General features: G+C 35.4%; 1 protein-coding gene across 3 annotated transcripts in view; it reads right to left on the bottom strand.

Annotated features, from left to right (window-relative positions):
- Window positions 1-1429: 1429 nt before the first annotated feature.
- Window positions 1430-18537, bottom strand: part of SF3B1 (splicing factor 3b subunit 1) — a 62562-nt gene continuing 45454 nt past the window's right edge. The window contains exons 8-26 of one of the 3 annotated variants that reach the window (XM_025441866.3): window positions 18225-18462; window positions 17114-17326; window positions 16749-16870; window positions 15264-15461; window positions 15066-15167; window positions 14335-14514; window positions 13530-13616; window positions 13132-13402; window positions 12711-12856; window positions 12458-12604; window positions 12197-12322; window positions 11047-11268; window positions 10588-10770; window positions 10382-10493; window positions 8786-8906; window positions 8311-8442; window positions 6031-6303; window positions 4088-4304; window positions 1430-3781 (exon numbers count right to left, since the gene is read on the bottom strand). In XM_025441866.3, the coding sequence (XP_025297651.1) occupies window positions 3623-3781; window positions 4088-4304; window positions 6031-6303; window positions 8311-8442; window positions 8786-8906; window positions 10382-10493; window positions 10588-10770; window positions 11047-11268; window positions 12197-12322; window positions 12458-12604; window positions 12711-12856; window positions 13132-13402; window positions 13530-13616; window positions 14335-14514; window positions 15066-15167; window positions 15264-15461; window positions 16749-16870; window positions 17114-17326; window positions 18225-18462 (3249 nt within the window). In that variant the 3' untranslated portion in view covers window positions 1430-3622. Of the gene's footprint in view, window positions 3782-4087; window positions 4305-6030; window positions 6304-6760; window positions 7203-8310; window positions 8443-8785; window positions 8907-9304; window positions 9375-10381; window positions 10494-10587; window positions 10771-11046; window positions 11269-12196; window positions 12323-12457; window positions 12605-12710; window positions 12857-13131; window positions 13403-13529; window positions 13617-14334; window positions 14515-15065; window positions 15168-15263; window positions 15462-16748; window positions 16871-17113; window positions 17327-18224; window positions 18463-18537 lie in introns of those variants that run through there. The other 2 variants (XM_035710795.2, XR_007408877.1) reach the window with 2 other exon arrangements.

The raw sequence follows: 18537 nt of genomic DNA on the forward strand, positions 1-18537 counted from the left end.
CACAAGAAACTCATTTACCTGCTTTCTCTTGCTCGCCAGCATCGTTTTATATAGTCTCAAATTTCTTCTGCAGTAATACTGATAGAAAACTTTCACAAAAAGTTTTAAAAAGTATGGAGGACAATTTAGCAGAATTTTAATTGCTGAATTTAGGTAGAGGATACACAGTTCATTGTACGATTCTTCCAACTTTTCTCAATATTTGAAAAAATTTTAAAGTTTAGAGTGTAAACATAGGAACAATTAACAATTTTTCCTATTTGTTTCTTCCCCGGACATATTCCAGTATATGACTTCAGATTACAACTCCTCCAGAGCTTCTTATTCACTAACTTGTTACAAACCTCCTTCCAAAAAAATGTATTAGGCCATTTTTAAAAAGTCTGTGTCCAATATGATATACAAGCATGTCCTTTCATAGTCTTTTTAGATTATAAAATAATAAATTAAGAATTCTGAAACTTTTTCTAGCATGAACCCTAGAAATGTCCCTGACCTACACTCTCTAGTTTACTTACTCCCTCCTGCCTATAAACCTTGACTGCCTTGCAAACCTAAATTCTCCTATCAGATCACCTTAAATTCTATGGCTTCCTATCCTTTTTTTTTTTTTTTAAAGGGGGGAATCTGCATGCCCTGGCTGCCCTCTTATTCCTGCCAGATCACATACCTCACCTCCTACAGATAACAACCAAGGGTTGAAACAACTGCATTCCAAGTGGAACAATGAGCCACTGGCACTCTCCCCGTACTACACACGGGACTCCAGCTGGCCCACAAGATTCTGAGGACCAGAGAAATCAGTCAGCATCTTCTATGCTTTCAGCTTGCTTTCCCCAAGACTGATGTGGCACTTTCTCAAGGTAGGTGTTTAAGTATTTGTGAAATAGTATTTCTAGTTACTTCCTAGGCAAATGCTGCCTAAAATGAAATGCTTTTTATTTTATCAGACAGAAGTCCTGCCTAAACAAGTCTCAATGGTTATCAACCTAGGGAAATTTTGCCCTCCAAAGGATATGAGGCACAATCTAGACATTTTGGTCACAACTGGGGTGTGTGCTGCTGGCATCTAGTGGGTTGAAGTCAGGGATGCTGCTCAGCACCCTACAATGCTCACGACATTGTCGCACAACAAAAAGGTTATCTAACCCTAAATATCAATAATGCCAAGGTTGAAGACCCTGTAATAGCTATAGTTTCTACTTCTTTTACCCTATAGGATTTAAGGGGCACTAAGAAACCAAAAAATTAAACAATTAAACCTATATGGCTGCCAGCTGCCTTTTCTAGTTGATTTAAAGTTCTTTGGTTTTTCAGTATTAAATTTGTCTGGAAAACCACCCAAAGAGCTCATTATTTAAATAGCACAACTACAACAATGTAGTACAATAACAATACAGTCAACTAATATTAAAAACTGGTCTAAGACTTTAGATATAATAAGTTTTATTCATCTGGTGGTACTTGATGCTCACAGGGCACCGTACAACAAATTTTAAAAATACAATATGAAAAAATTGAACAGCCAAAGAGATCAATTCCATTAGAGGGCCCACAGAAAAACCAACAAAAGCCCACAGAAAACCCACCCATTGTCACCCCTTAAGAACATTTTCTTCCTGCTTAAGTTTGGCTTTAAGAAACACCAAAAGAAAGTGCGAAAGAAAAAGTCTTTTGAAAGATAGTTAAAACTTCACATAGCGTCTTTCACACGGGTATGTCACAAAATGCTTTCCTGATTCAATAATAAGCATATAAGATTATTCATATGTCTATGAACCTCTATTTGGTCCCATCCTTTAAGGTCATAGCCTTATTTCCCTAACCTGTCTTCAAATTATTTGTTCAGTAAAAGTCATGTAAGGCAGTCTCCTTTGCTCCACATTGCCACTACAAAGCAGATATATTTTCCATAAATAGCCAGGGCCCAAGCAAACTGAAGTTACCCAAGTACTTGAAGGAAAAATACAACTAGTTTTTCCAAGACTGGTTTAAAACTAAATTTTGGCTCTGAAACCTGTTTTCAATTTTCATGATTAGAAATTACTGAAGGTCATTTGACATTACAGGGAACAGCAAGATGTAGTTACATGGGGATTATTACAAAAACTTCAAGAATAAAAAGATGATTTGGGAAATTTTAGTATACATTGACATGTTGTCACAAAGTTTTGTTACACAAGGAACAATAAAGAGTTACAAATTCTGCCTAAAGTTAGCTAATATTAGCTCAGTATTAATTTTGTAAAAGCCAATTACAAAGGTTGTCACGTAAGCCTCCAAAACAGGAAGCCTTAAGTGTTAACAGTTGGAGGAACAAACCTCCTCGTCCCAGTGGAACAATTTTACTTACGTTGGCAGAGTCATCCCATGCTGACCCTGCTGCAGAATCTCATTTCCCATTAGAGTTCACCAAAGTACTTACTGAAGGAGACAAAACTGCTATGAGTAGTAAAAGGACTAAAACGAAGACATTTTTGGTCAGAAAATTAGGAAAAACTGAAAATATATTTAAGGTCATTGCCAAAACATAGTTAAGTACTGCCTTAATGCTTGGTTCCTCTAGAATTAAAGTTTCAATGTATGCTTGACACCTATAGATTTAAGCAAACCCAGACATTTTAGCTGCTGCCATTGTGTAATAACATAGTACATAAGTAATATTTAACTGGATGCATCTCCTCTTTTCCATTATACTGCATTTCTTAAGGGCAAGGGGCAGGTCAAAAGCACCTTTGCATCCCCTACACTAAGCACAGTGGCTGGTATACAGTAGGTGTTCAACAAGTATTTACTGAATACATTGTTGAGTAGTGGCTTATGACATGGGAAAGAGCCCAAAGATTGTCTTATTCTATTAGCAATACTTAGGTAGAAAGCAGTTTTAAAGTAGAAACCTTCCCCAGTTTTTAAACACAGATTCAAGAGTTAGAATTTGAATCACTTCTCTTAAACATGTTCATAAAGCATTTTGAGAAATCAAGAGATGAAAGGCGCTATGTAAGTACAAAATAGTATATTATGCAAGACAGATTAGCAAAGGTGCTATATTTTCTATGGTGATGGAACGGTTGTGCTAGTTTGAGGTGAATACCCCAAAGCTACTCTTCTTAATGTCATTATCAACAAACAATGGAATTTGACAAAGATGCCATCACTTTATATAGTTTATATTCTGCTAACTACTTTCTATAAACCAGGTAACAGAAAATAAAATTAAGCCACTTATTCTACACAAACCAATACTTTATCAAAGTTCCGCATTTTACAAGTCATGTTCAAAAAACACACACAAGTTAGCATTTTGTACACAAATGTTTATTTCTCAATTAAACATTCCCTTTAAACACAAGGAATGAATTCTAAATTTTCATAAAGATGAATTAAAAATGAAATCCCTCCAGTATAGTGTGTGTAATCACTGTGTTCTTGGTCACTACTGGCGTTTACTGTTTAACATCAAAAACAAAGACAGGTTATTTAAAAATCATGCTACTGATTTCTAGCTCTTCTTCTATGACCAGTTCTACACTGATCTGCAATGTTTAAAAGTTTACATCACCAAATCGAAGCAAGTTTAAGGTGAAACAGCTGTGCATTAAACACAAAATAAACAATAAAGTTATAAGATATAGTCAAGTTCGTAACGAATATAGGTGTTCTTATCATCATTGTAGATTCTTGGGTAATGTGCTATGAGCGCATCCTGTGAACCAATGTAGATGGAGTTGTAAATTTTCCAATACACGTCTCTGACTTTCCGGGCCGGGTGAAACAAACCCTAAAATAATTAAAAACTATATATTATTTCAATTTTCAATAACATACAGAACCTTAGCACAACCCACAAAAAGCCCACAAAGGTATGATTCCAAACATTTTCCCTTAAGAGAAAAAAAAAAAAAAAACAAAACCCTAAAAAATGTACAAAACTGCCACAAGCAAAGACAAATGTAATCTCTCCTCCCCCTATAACTGTTTTCCTATATGGTACAAAATACTCTACTGATAATTAGGAACAGTGACTTAATTCAACTGAATTTTTTTTTTCCCCCACTGAGTAACCCTTTAAAAATCTTAACCTTACCTGTAAACAATACTGCAACATTCTACAGGGTCCAATAGCAACTCTCAGGCCCTCCAGGGCTCCCATAACTGCCTGAATTACATGGGGAGATGTCTCAAACACATTGGGCCATACATAGTTCAACAAGTGATTCAGTGAATCTTCACAACCAAATCCATAAACCCCAAGTGACATGTGTTGCACCACCGCACTAGCCGTCTGCCTGTGTACAAGATCCCTATAATGGGGTGGGGAAAAAAAGCTCTATGTTAAGATATAGTCTTAGTTTTACAAATATTTGCCTGCCCTAATTAGAAACTAAATTACAAATTCAGCGCAGTCACTTCATACTTCATGTATCCGATATAGAATGCCTTTAGAATGACAGGATTCTAACGAGAACGTTAATGACTCAAACCTCACTGTGGTTCCAAGATAAACCGTATTTCCTAATTAACCTTTGAAAGAAATTTGAGCAAGAGAGCCATGTGCAGCATACATTTTAGTATGCTACTAAAGAGAAAATACATGACTCTTCAACATGAATAACAGTCATATCTCATTTTAAATTCTATAATTTAATAGATTTGAAAGTAATTCAATACTGGTATATAAGAGGTAACTAAAATTAAATCCTTTCCCTTAAAAATTTTAAGTTTCATCCAAAAATGCAATTTGGAGAGAAGGACCAAAAATTTTTTCAAACATACATAATAAGAATTTTATCATCTACCACATTGACCGAACTTATGACAGATCATGGAGTTATTTATTCTACAATTACTTAACTGAGTACAAGCATCAGATAACAAGTTTATGGTGGGTATAAGAACAAGTTCACACTCTTTGACTTCAAAGGTAGTAACAATACCTTAAAGGTTTAAGAAAAAAAACACTGAACTTACTAGTATCTTTATTTCTTCTCATTTTCACTATAATAATGCTTCATCTATTAGACCTCATTGCAAAGCAGTATTCCTCATTAATAAATTTCCCAAATATTCTTTTCATTTAGTAATTTTCGATGAGTCGACATCAACTTAGTAGTACACAGAATATAATTTTTAACTTCAGGTCACATACTTCAAAGGCTACACTATGATGTTTGGGCACACCTCACTAAGGAATCAGAACAATTTCCTGATATACTGGGCCCCATGTGGCCAATTTTTACAGAGAATGATTCTTGTTCTGTGCCTTGGACTTATACCTTGTGGTAACTTGCTGAGTCCTATTAAGTCTCCCTTTTGGAAGGTCATGAATGAGTAACTTTAATCTGTACACAAAAGTAAATGAACTGGCTCTAATTTGAATAGTTTATCTTTCCTGAAAAATAAAGAACCCAAACAGTCATTTCCATTACTACTTGGACCTTGACCTTTCGTACATTCTTAATTACTTTTGTGTTTAAAGCTGTATGTCAGTCTAGACGGTTAGAGGCACCAGGAATCTGACAAACAATTCAAGCAGTAGTACTGCGTCAGTAACCACGGTCTCCACAACTGGGGGCCTAAACTGGAAACAGCGTGGCTATGTTCAGTAGTTCAAAGGACTACTGGAAATCTTTGCTTCGCATCCAATAAATAACACAAAGCTAAAAAGATCAGGTCTCTTTGCCACACCAATAAGCTCATGCTCATCACTTCCTCTAATTTTATTTATATCTGACTTTAATTTTTAAAACAAAAGTTTATCGATTACTGCTTTTCAAAATGTATTTGGTCTAAAGATATGAAAGAATAAGGGTTAAAAAGGGGAGGGGGCACTTGGATGAGAAAATGTGGGGAACCGCAATAACATTTAGATTATTTAAAAAATAATCATACTCAGTTTTCATAAAAATCCAGGCTAGTATTCCCCTTAACTGCACCATAATAAGTAGGTCATATAATAATTATTCCAATAAGTGCTAACATAAAGGAAGAATGAAAACTACTTTCTTGCATTGAATTTGGGTCACTTACCTATCCATTAAAGCATCTTCAAGTAATGGTGTTACAGCATATATGTAGTCCTTTCCCATTTCACCAATATATTCAAACAAGAAGGAAAGTGATTTTAACACTCCATTTTGAACATTCAGCTCAGGAACTCTGTATTCATTCATTAAGGCAGGTAGTACCGTGAAGGGTGAACATGTTTCGGCGACAATAGCTATTGCTACAGTGGTACAAACTCTGTTCTGCCTTTCCTGAACTTTGAGGTTGTTTAAAAGTGTAGCCAATACATCATGAGGGCTGAAAAAAAGCAGTATGTCAGCAAACTGTCAGATTAAGTATCAAATCTTTTTTTGGAAAGAAAAAAAAAAAAACGCAAAGGAAAAACTGTACATTAAACAATTACTGGGAACTTTGTAATTTTATGATAAAATATAATACTCTAAAGTAATTTGGCACTGGCATTTGTTTCTACTGAAGAACGTCATTTATTTTTTTTAAGATTTTATTTATTTATTCATGAGAGACAGAGAGAGAGAGAGGCAGAGACAGGCAGAGGGAGGAGAAGCAGGCTCCATGCAAGGAGCCTGATGAGGGACTCGATCTCAGGAATCCAGGATCAGGCCCTGAGCCAAAGGCAGACGCTCAACCACTAAGCCACCCAGGCATCCCAATAATTTCATTTAAATTAAAAAATCTTTTGAAGAAAAAAATTTAATGGGTTCATATTTTTTAAATGTGTTTTACTTAAGATTTTGAGAGAGAGAGAGAGAGAGAGAGAGAGAGAGAGAGAGAGAAAGAGAGCGCACGCACAGATTGGGGGGAGAGGGGGAAACAAGGAGAAGCAGGTTCCCGCTGAGCTCCCAGCTGAGCCAAGAGCCTGATGTGCGGGTCAATTCCAAGACCCTGAGATCATGACCTGAGCCAAAGCAGATGCTTAACCGACTAAGCCACCCAGGCGCCCGTGGATTCAGTCTTTAATGAACTTCCTAATATAAAGAAGCTTAATTAAATGTTTAGACTGAACAATTCTAGAATGGTCAAAACATGGCCAGTAGAGCTAGGCAATATCCAAACTGTGGTCTCTCATGCCCCAACACACAAGATCTACTTTCCTTATCTTCTCTCCCATATACCTTATTACATACGTATACTTCTTCCAGAATTTATTTTACCACAAACTTGGAAAGACACGGGAGCTAAAAAAAAAACATAAAAGCTACTCACTGCAAATGTCTTGAATATATCACTGCTGAAATAATTACTGCTACCAAAAAGAGGGTGAAGGGGTGAGGACTCTAATTAAGCTGACTTTTATTATGTTTTACCGCTTGAAAATATTGTCAAAAAAAAAGAAAGAAAAAGAAAATATTTTGTCATTAAGCCCCATGTATACATGGTATCTCATTTTCTAAAATGACTATTTTTTTCTAGTTTGGTTCTGAGGAAGTGGAAGTAAATAACCATAGATTATCTAACAGTTACAATTTCAGTTGTTGGTGGATTCATCTTAGATAAATATTTTTAAAACACAAAGTATTGGGGTGTCTGGGTGGCTCGGTCTGTTAAGTGTCTGCCTTTGGCCCTGGTCATGCTCTCAGGATCCCAGAATCAAGCCCTGCATTGGGCTCATTGCTCACTGGGGAATCTGCTCCCTGCTCCCCCACCCACCCCCGCCCTTCCCCCAACCTCATGCTTGCACTCTCTCAGATAAAATCTGAAAACAAAATAAAACAAACACACACAAAGCATGAACATGAAACTTAAATTATGCTATTTTATTAAGAACTGGCCATAACATTTTTAAAAAATATCCTGAAAAAGACCAACAAAAATTTGGAATGATTCTAAAGATGGTACCATTTTCCTTTCTGAAAATATCTGCGGTGTGATTAAATTAAAATATAAGACTCTCCATCTAGGGGTGCCTGGGTGGCTCAGTCAATTAAGCGTCTGACTCTTGATCTCAGCTCAGGTCATGATCTCAGGGTCATGAGATTGAGCCCCAAATTTGCTTAGGACTCTCTCTCTCCCCCTCTGCCACTCCCCACCGTGCTTACTCTCTAAAAATAAATAAATAAATATATATATATATACTTTTTTTAAAAACCTAAAGCTCTCCTATTTTAATTCAATTTGAAATTTAAGAAAACATCTCAAATATTGAAGGTCATCGGTTAAATGTGCTTTTTCTCAATTGCATTACTCATACCATGCCCTTTAGAGATTACTTAAGAAACAAGTTTTTCAACACAATGGGTTTATTACAAAGTTAAAAACATATGTATAAAAGTAAGTAATACTCACCCAATGGCCTTTGCAATGTAGCCAAATGTGTTGACTGTGGCTCTACGAATAGCTTTTTTGTGAGCTTTTAAGAGCTCCAGAAGTTCAAAGCAAATCCTCATCCATTCTCTTGCAGACACATACTCAGCTCCCCTATTTAAAAAGAAAAAAGTTAATTTGTTCCATAACAAGAAATTTTAGAAGGTAATCTTACAAAAATTCAATTCTCAAAACATGATTACCTACTCAGTTTAAGCATTAAATAAAAAAATGTTACTCTTCAGAAAGGATGGTTTAGTCTTAAAACTATATTGCCACCTCTTCATTACCATCTAAATTGAAATTTCACTGAAAATTTCACTGGGTAGTCTTATCATATATACTTCTATTAACAACATTAAAGAAATGTGCAGTGAATAAAAAGTGGCTAACTGTTAAAACCAAAAGCTCACAACCAACCAAACAGCTCATAAAAATGTTTAAGTAATCTACTTACCTGTCAGCAATACGTCCAACAAGATCAATACAATTTTCTTGTACTTTTTCATGCCTGTTCTTTAAGATGGGGGTGAGTCTAGGCAGGAGATCTTTAATTGGTGGGGTCATCTTATGCATACCTATTTAATAGAAGTCAACACACTATCAATAAACTCTTGAACAATACCCTTTGTTCATTTTACCTTTTACTTAGCAATGTAATACACATGACTAGGCATATATATAAACTTACAGCTGCCTATGGAAAGAAAAAGCCCCAGATTCTGACCAGACTCAGTATTGTTTTTAACTTTTTATTAAAACTTCTGATTATGCATAGAAATGAAAGAAATTAGTGAAGTGATTTAAAGAATGATGGGATACTCAACAACAAAAAAAAGTTTTATCTGGTTCTGAAATGTATTTGTACACTCACATTTAAATATGGGGACAGTTTATGTTCCGGCCATACACAACAATATAAGCCAGAGGTAGACATGTAAATTAAAGCAAAATTTTCCAGGAAGGGCCCCCTTACCCTTTAACTGCAAAACAAACAGATCTCCAGTCTCCCTGCAATGCAGGGCATACTTGGATGGTATTTACACCTATGAAGAGAGAAAAAAGGAGGCAGCTGGCAGGGGCTCTTGCTCTAACTAGAATTGCTTGTTCTGATTCTCTCTCCATTGCTTTTCCCATGTTTCCCTGATCAACAATATGGTTTACAACTCCCTGAAAACCAGAGCCCCACAAGTGGCCAAGTAACTGATTTTTGGCAAATCAAGTATAGAAGACAGGGCTAGATTGGGGGTTATATGTAAATGCAATGGTTCAAAGATCTCCTACATTGCATAAAAACCCCTTACTAAATAAAATGAGAAAAAGTGGCTCTCACAGCCAGCTATTCTGACCTCCTGCTAGGTTATTTTGGCTCCTCTGAACCAAAGAGAAGTTACTTTCCCAACAGTCATGTTCAATTGCAATGAAAGATTAAACACAAGAGACCATTTGTTTGCTTCATCATGATGTCCTTAAATAATAAAATCTTCGCTCTCCATACCCAAGAGCATTTGTAATATACTCCTATCTTTACTTTGAGTTTGAAAACTGAATGGATAAAGAATTAGATATAAAAATGAGACCACAACTTGAAAAATTCACTTTCTCCCTGGTTATGTTACTGGAACATAATAGCCAACAGAAAAACCTGCCATAATCATTTACTAATTCAAGGTTAAATATATATTTTGTCCTAAAACTAAACTAAAACTTCAGCATTGTCTCCTCCCACCCTACCCCCCAAATACATTTCAGGTGAGAAACTATTTTTATTAGGATTCTCTATTCCATTGGACTTCAAAGTTTTTTGAGTTGTAACTATTCCCACTTCTCTTACAGTCCTAAACTTGCCCTCTTTTCTCGTTTTAAAGTACATAAATGAGTTTTAGGAAACAAGACTATTGTGACATCCTGACTTTACTCTAATTTTAAAGTGCTTAAAAAACAAAATCTCAGAAATCACTCAACTCCTAAATATAATTCTATATTTTACTTTCAACAAAAAAGTTTAAAAAACAAAACAAAAAAATTCTTACATGACCAGCAATTTCCATACCTATTACATTTACAATGGCCTTCAGTGCTCCCAGAATGCTGCCCAATACTTCAGGGTACTCTTCACCCAAATATTCATACAAAACAACACCCAAGTGCCCCATCAACTTTTCCTGTAATAATAAAAAAAAAAAAAAACATGTTAAAATGTTACCATTTACATGAAACTATATGGTGAGGAAATAAGAACCTCATACAAAAGTTTACCTCTTGACAAGTCTTCATGACAACAGCAGTTCGAGAGATCAAGTCAGCTGCCTGTTGCCTGACTTTTGCTGATTTGTTATTTAAACGCCACAAAACTGTACCACAGATCTGAGGCAAGTAAGGTTTGACTCGTTTGCCAAGAGCATTGACCACTGTGCCGAAGCCATTCAACATTACTGAGTCCTAAAAAAAAAAAAAGCTGAGTTATATTTTTAAACTATATTCACTGAGAACTAGATAATTCCGTTTGTGATTGAATAGTTTAAAAATACTAATATAACAAAATGTAATCTAAAAACTTAAGTAAGCGTATTTCCTCAGACAACTGGAATGAGAACATGAACATTTAAAACATTTTAAATCCAATTACATTTTAGTGATAATTACTTGCTTGAAAAGTAATGTGTTTTACAAATATGAAAGTCAGCAGCAATTTGCCAAAATAATTAGTATCCTTACCTCTGTAGTCTGTTCTTGGAAAGCATAAAGAATACCATCAATCAGCTGTTCTTCAAGTTTATGATCAATATCTGCTGCTCCCAAGTTGCCCATAATTTTCTCAATTGTCTCCATCACCATTTTTCTGTACTGTTCAGCTTCATCTTTCAGATCATCCACAATTCTGGATATAATTTCTGCCGCACCTACTTTGTTTGCCAACTCCACAGTAGTATCAACTAACTAAAAAGAGAAGGAAAAAAACCTTTTAGATATATTCAGGTCTGCAAAAATGCTGAGAAGAGTTAACTCCGGTTTTAAAACCCTTAAGAGAAAGGTGACCAAAAAACATAAATGTGAGTAGAAGTCAAAGTGATTTAAGGTTAGACTGTAATCATGTATTCCTAGCCAGATTAAGCATTTCATTTAACTGACAAAGACATTAATTCATAGTTGGGTATTTATCCTAGGATGCAAAATCAAAACGAAGTTAAATGGTTGACTAAAATCAATTTCCTTTCACAATCAGGCACATACTATGAGGTAACCAGGAAAAAAATAATACGTTAACATTTATTCACTCTGACTGAAGAATTAGTTGAAAGCATTTTTTAAAAATATTTTTTAGGGGGGATCTCTGGGTGGTGCAGAGGTTTGGCGCCTGCCTTTGGCCCAGGGCGCGATCCTGGAGACCCGGGATCGAATCCCACGTCGGGCTCCCGGTGCATGGAGCCTGCTTCTCCCTCTGCCTGTGTCTCTGCCTCTCTGTCTCTCTCCGTGTGACTATCATGAATAAATAAATAAAATCTTTAAAAAAAAAAAAAAAAAATATTTTTTAGGGACGCCTGGGTGGCTCAGCGGTTGAGCATCTGCCTTTGGCTCGGGACGTGATCCTGGGATCCTGGGGTCCGGGATCCAGTCCTGCATCAGGCACCCTGCATAGAGTCTGCTTCTCCCTCTGCCTGTGTGTGTGTGTCTCTCATGAATAAAGAAATCTTTAAATAAATAAATAAATAAATACATACATACATACATACATACCCTTTTTAAAAAGTGGGGTCCATGACCAATGTGGGACTTGAACTCACAACTCTGAGATCAAGAGTCACATGCTCTACTCACTGAACCAGCCAGGCACCCCTTGAAAATATTTTTTACAATAAAAGTTTACCTGTCGGTAATTTCTTCTGTCCAAAGCCATTCTGTGTTGCCAGAAGTGTTTAAAAAAAGGAGGAAGAATCTCTGTTTTAATGTAGTTTGCTTCTACACCATCTGTTCCACAACACTGCTTCACCACCTAAAAGGTTAAAAAATAATAGTAAAATTGGCCTTGTAACACACAATAGTTGTTTTAACATTAACATTCTCTTTGAACCATGAAACACACCCAATTTACAGAAACAAATACGGGACAAAAATTTGAAACAATTACCTTCAGCACAATTTTCTTCATTTCTTCATCAGGAGATTGAAATTCTCGAATAAGGATTAACATCACTTCTCTAGTATAGTAGTTGGCATATTCTGCATCCATAAGAGGAATAAGATACCCAATAGCCTTTAAGAAAGCAGCCAAACCCTATTTTAAAATAAAAAATACATATAATTAATAAATTAGATTTAAGTTGCCTTAACTTCAGTGAAGAAAAATCAAAAGAAAAATAAAATCTATTTAGTTAACCAACCTTTCCTCTGTGTTGGCGGATACCCTTCCACAGAGGCTTTAACACAGAATCAAAAGATTCGATACCATATGGAGTTGCTGCTTCAGCCAAGGCAGCAATGGCCAAAGCGCTAATGGTCCGAACTTTCTGTTGCTCATCCACAAGACCTAGAAAACCAAACAAGGGTTGTAACTATTAAGTGATAACATTTCGTAATTTCCACAACCTCATCATTTAATCAAACTGCAGAAATCTGTTCACATTAGTCAAAATGAGGCAAAAGCCAGTGTGAATCACAGCCTCTAATTTAGATGTTACAAATCCCATCATAAACTATGTGTTGATGTAGTTGAAGCCCTTCCATTTATCTCTACAAATCAGTAGCCCAAATTTCTGGATACCTGTCTTATAAAAAGATAGACAAAGTTGTATTACAACTCACCATGTTCGATGATTTCAACTAAACTTCTGAGATGTGGCAAGATGGCACAGCCCATAAGAATAGCTATCTGCTGTACAATCTTAATACCAGTGTGTCTCGCTTGCCAGGACTTCTTGCTTTTACACACGGCTTTTAAGAAGGGCAACAATGAAGGAATGCCCAGGGCAGAGGCTACAACAGCAAAAGCTCTAGCTGTCGTGTTACGGACATACTCATCCATGTTATCTATATCAGGTCTCATGGTAGAAATCATAGTAGCCAGACCAGCAGCCTAAAAAGTCAAAAAAAAAGAACAGTCATCAGTTGATAACATTAACTCTGAATTCTTTCTATACCCAAACAATCCCATTGTTGGATATAAAAGTTTCTTCTCTAGAAATATAATGTAATGTAAATACCTTTGCCAAATTAGAAATAATCTCTCGACCTTCCACTCTAGCATAGTAATCTTCATCAATCAACAATGGTTCAATGACCACAAGGATCTGAAAAAGAAAAAGAGCTACATTTTCACATCAATTACTAATGGCATACTCGTAACAAAATTAAATATAGAAAAAAATTACAGGGCATTTATGTTACTTAACACACAAGCATACAAAACATATTTTTACCAGGAAATTTATAATTACCAGGGTACTTTGTTAATCAAGGGACAAATTAAAAATTTTAATGATGCAATCTCAAGATATATAAAAACTGGGGAGAACTATTAATCATATAGGCTAACAGTCAACATTTTAAAAGATAGTAACTGTATACATCAACCTTCATTTTACAATTCTAAACCATTATTACCACCAGCAAAAAGATGGGTCCTTAACAATAAATGGTATGCTTCAGATACACATCTTTTCTCATCCTAGTGTAATACCAATAAAAAGAAATGAAAGAAAAAATGATTAATATGATCCCATTAAGGTAAAGATGACATAAAGTTCCTTCTACATGTACATTTGTATATGTATGATGTATGTTTGTGCAAAGAAAAGGGTCTAAGACGACATGTAAATTTAGTTTTGGTTAACTCAGTGTCTTGCAGGACGGTGAAATTTCCCTTTTTACTGTGAATGCATACATCAGCTATTACTTTTGCAGAATTTTAAAAATTTCACAAATAAGCTGGTTTTAAAAATCCATGAATTCCTTTTATGTTATAAAATATTCAACCAGTAATAACACTATTTGAGGAAAACAACCAACCTTGTGCACATATGGTCGAACTAAGTCATCAAGTTTGTATAATATTCGATCAATAACTTTCACAAGTAAATGACGCTCTTGATCCTCCAGTGTAGGAGACATCAGGAGTGGAAGAATCTGATTAAACAAAGGACCAGCTCCAAATTCACGAGCTTTATCAGTAATCTGACGCAATGCAGCCTGGGGGATAAAAAGAGTAAGAGGTGTTCCTTTAGAATTAAAAGCATTCTGAACAAGCAAATTACTCCATGATTTTCTATGACTTAATTTTTTAGTGTAAGTTTCACAGACATCATACACATAGTAGCATGAGTACATTCCCATCAAATTACTCTGAAGTTTGAACTCCTGTGACTGAAGTTCGATGTTTTCAGTTAATTCATAAAAAGGATAATTTGGTAAAGAATAGAGCCACAGGTTACAATAAAAAACTCCTTAACGTCTGCTAAAGAACTGCCCATCTTCAAATTACATGTATTAATGTAATTCCTCACATAATTCCACTAATTACCTTAGTGTCTTCAGCATGTTTTAAAGGTCCTGAGAACAAAAAGGAGAATCTCATTTTTCAACATCCTTATTAGCATATAATTGATCAAAAAGCTAAATCTCTCATACCACATGCCTTTCTTTCTCTTATACTATGACCTTGATAAAGATGAAGAGGTTAATTTTAAATTTCTAAACATAAAATTATAGTGAACCTAATGATTTAGTGAACTGGTACTTACCTTTCTCATTGGAGGTGTTCCATTCTTAATTTTTAAAAGCAGCTTCATTATTTTTCTCTCTTTTTGCTCTTCTGGACTAAGTGTTGATTCATCAACATCAACCTAATAGTGAAAAGAAAGAAAATGCGAAGGTAGATTAAGATCTTGCGATTTGTAAGTCCTAAATAAAAAGTAGTATTTTAATTCTATTACACTTACCAAAAGCTTATCAAAGTACTGAATATCATCAGGTTTTAAAAATGGGAGATTTCCGGATGGTTGGTCATTAACACTTTTCATAGTTCTATCTTCAGTTTGCATGTGGAAACCGGTCATGCCACCCAAAGGTGTTGGAGTTGCTGTCAGCTTTCGAGCTGGAGTTCTAATAGGAACATAACCAGCTGGAGGAGGAAGTACCTAATACAGGTAAAAGATAGTTTAGGATTGTCTTGACTTTATAAAGTAGTAACATAATGAATAGTACTTGCACTTAAAACATCTTACAGTTTATTAGCTAGAAGCTTTTTGCTTGGAAACAAGAATTAATATTGATCCCATCTTTCTACCTTGTATTTAAAATCTGTATGACACCATTCATATTTCTCATCTGCTAATTAAATATATTAGGAATGTGGGAAAATGAGGATACCTGAGGCAGGCTTATAAAATTCTAATCACTTTCAAACATTAACCCATATAAACATGTTGGTGAGCCAGTATATCATAAACGAAGTAAACTCACAAAATGCAAATAAAGGGTTAATTTTAATAAAATGAAAAACCATTCACATTAATCTCTGCACTTTTATAAAAAGCAAAAAATCGTAATATTTAAGTTGCTTGACAAAAATGAGTTAAATGCATAAAACTAAATGCATAAAAACCAAAAGTAAAATATTTACCAAAGCCCTATAAAATATGACATTTGATTAAACCAAAAACTTCACCTAAGATTCACTTGGACTTTTCTCTCCTATTGATATTAAGGAAATCAATGACTGCAACTGAGAAGACACTCAGTCAACAGTAAGTTGTAGAGTGTCTATACCCACATTTTATGGAGGCTATAAGTTTATAGCAGAAATTCATGCATACTTAAAACATTCTGATATAAACCTAATAAGGAGAAAATCATATATATACAAACTCAAAAAAGCAGCAGACACTGGCAGGCAACATAAGGCTCTGTAAAGGCCATCTAGACGTCATAGGTTCCAGCCCTATGACCACAGGCTACCTTTAGATCAGCAAATGGTTCCTGAGTCCCAGGTAGAAAATTGAAAACCAACTTCAACTTGCTATCATTGAGAGTATTTTCTGTGTTCATTTGCAACCCATGAACTTAAGTATACAAAATCTTGTGAGGCACAAAGTAAATGATGATCTAATGTGAGCTTAATCCTGGGACTGTTGATAAACTAAAGCAGCGAGCTATTCCATACCACCAAGGCAGCAGTTCTTAAAGTATGGTCCCAGAAGTCCTTGAAATTTCTCACTTTCCAAAAGTGATAAAAGCTTCATATCATTCATTTTTTTTCATCTCTTACTTTTTGGAACTGAAATATACTTGGAAACAGCTAAAAGAATGGAATAGCTGTAGTAAATTTGGGCAAGGCCAATATGAACTTGACCAAATAACTTTTTCAAAAAACATTTAAATAAAATTCACATCCTAAATATCACCACCCTGATATTCATTATTACCTTATATCCTTCTGGGAACATAGCATCTAATTCTTCATCAGAAAGGGGGCGGTTTCTCTCATCAATTTCTCTTTCCCACCGCCACGCCTGAAGCTGTTCAGGAGTCATACTCATTATGTGACCTACCAAAAGAGGAAATTTCTGTAAAAATCCATAGTGCAAATCTTTATCATTACATAGGTCCTTGGGATATAAAATAGTTAATATCAATTATAATGGCTTTGTATTATAAATGCAAATCAAAGCTTTTTATAATCCATCATTCTTGCTAAAAATTGTTGTTAATAGCACACAGAATACCAGAGAGAAAAAAGAAACCAAAATATTTCTAGGAAAAGAATTCTTTCTAATGGGAGATTTCCTACCTGGAGTAGGGGTAGCCATGTTCATGGCTGGTGTGCCAATTGGTGTCTTTCCAGGGGTCAGAACAGGTGTGCTTCCACCCATCTGACTAGCTGGTGTTTCATCCCAACGTGACTTTCTTTTACTGGCTCCCGGAGTTGGTGTTTCACCAATTGAGTCTCCACCTCGGTCTGTTCGAGGAGTCTCAGCCCATCCACTTCCATGCCCAGGAGTATCTTAAAAAAAAAAAAAAAAAAAAAAAAAGTAAAGAAATATAAAACTTTAACCACGGTCAAAAAAATTACTGCTTATTCTCAAAGAGCTAACGTGTTAAAACTGGTCAAGTTCAAGAACAGGATATTCTTAAAATGGAGACCCATTTAAAGAGTTAACCTTCATTTCATATTTATCCTGGTTTTTTCTTTTTTTCCCGCTGACTACAAAAACGTAGTAACCACTAAGGAATAGGAAAACAGTATTTTTTAACCAGGCATAATCTCACAACCCAGAGAGAGCCACTTCATGTGTCTTGAGCTACTTCTGATTTCTCGGTATAGTCAAGATTATTCTGCATGTACAACTCTAAACTGCTTCTTTCATCCACATGTTAAGCACTCTCTCATATCATTAAAAATTCTTTTTAAAATTTTAATATAACACATGTACTATGAAGTCTTAACTTGTCACAACTAATCTCATAAAGAATTAACAAAAAGTAGCTTTAAATAGTTTACACAAAAAAATAAAGAGATTCAGGCAAATTTATACCAAAAAACAGAGATTACGAGGGGCTAGGAGGAAGAGGAAATGGGGAGTTGTTTAATGGATACAGTTTCTGTTCAGGATGATGAAAAGTTCTAGAAATGATTAGTGGTAATGGTGAATGTACTTAACACTGTGAATGTATTTAACACCACTGAACTGTACAGTTAAGATGGTTAAAATAGTAAATTTTATGTTTTCAAGAAGGCAAAAGAATTAGGTATATGGTCTCCTTAGTTCTTTATCCCCAAAGTGGCTGATAATTTACCCTTCTACCCAGGACTAGAGCTGTGAACAGATTTCCTCTATAAACATACCACTCATCAAATCAATATTTTACCCCAACACACACGAAGATTCCCCTAGATGTACCTCTTTCTGTTTTGGGGGTCTCATCCCATCTGTTTTTACGAGCACTGGAAGTTGCGCCTCCGTGGCCTGGTGTTGCATGGCCTGGTGTATCCCCACGTCCAGGAGTAGCAGCTCCCGCTGGTGTGTGACTAGGTGTAGGATCCCATATTTTTGAGCCTGGGGTTGCTCCAGGAGTCTCACTTCCCTTTGCACGACCTGGTGTCTCATCCCATCTTAAGGAAGGGGTATGTCCAGGGGTCTTAACAAAGCAAAAAGAACTTTATTTCACATACCCACATAAAAAAACTAGAAAATTTCTAACAAAAAAATTGTA

This window comes from Canis lupus, chromosome 37, assembly GCF_003254725.2.
Source record: "Canis lupus dingo isolate Sandy chromosome 37, ASM325472v2, whole genome shotgun sequence".
Lineage (NCBI taxonomy): Eukaryota > Metazoa > Chordata > Mammalia > Carnivora > Canidae > Canis > Canis lupus.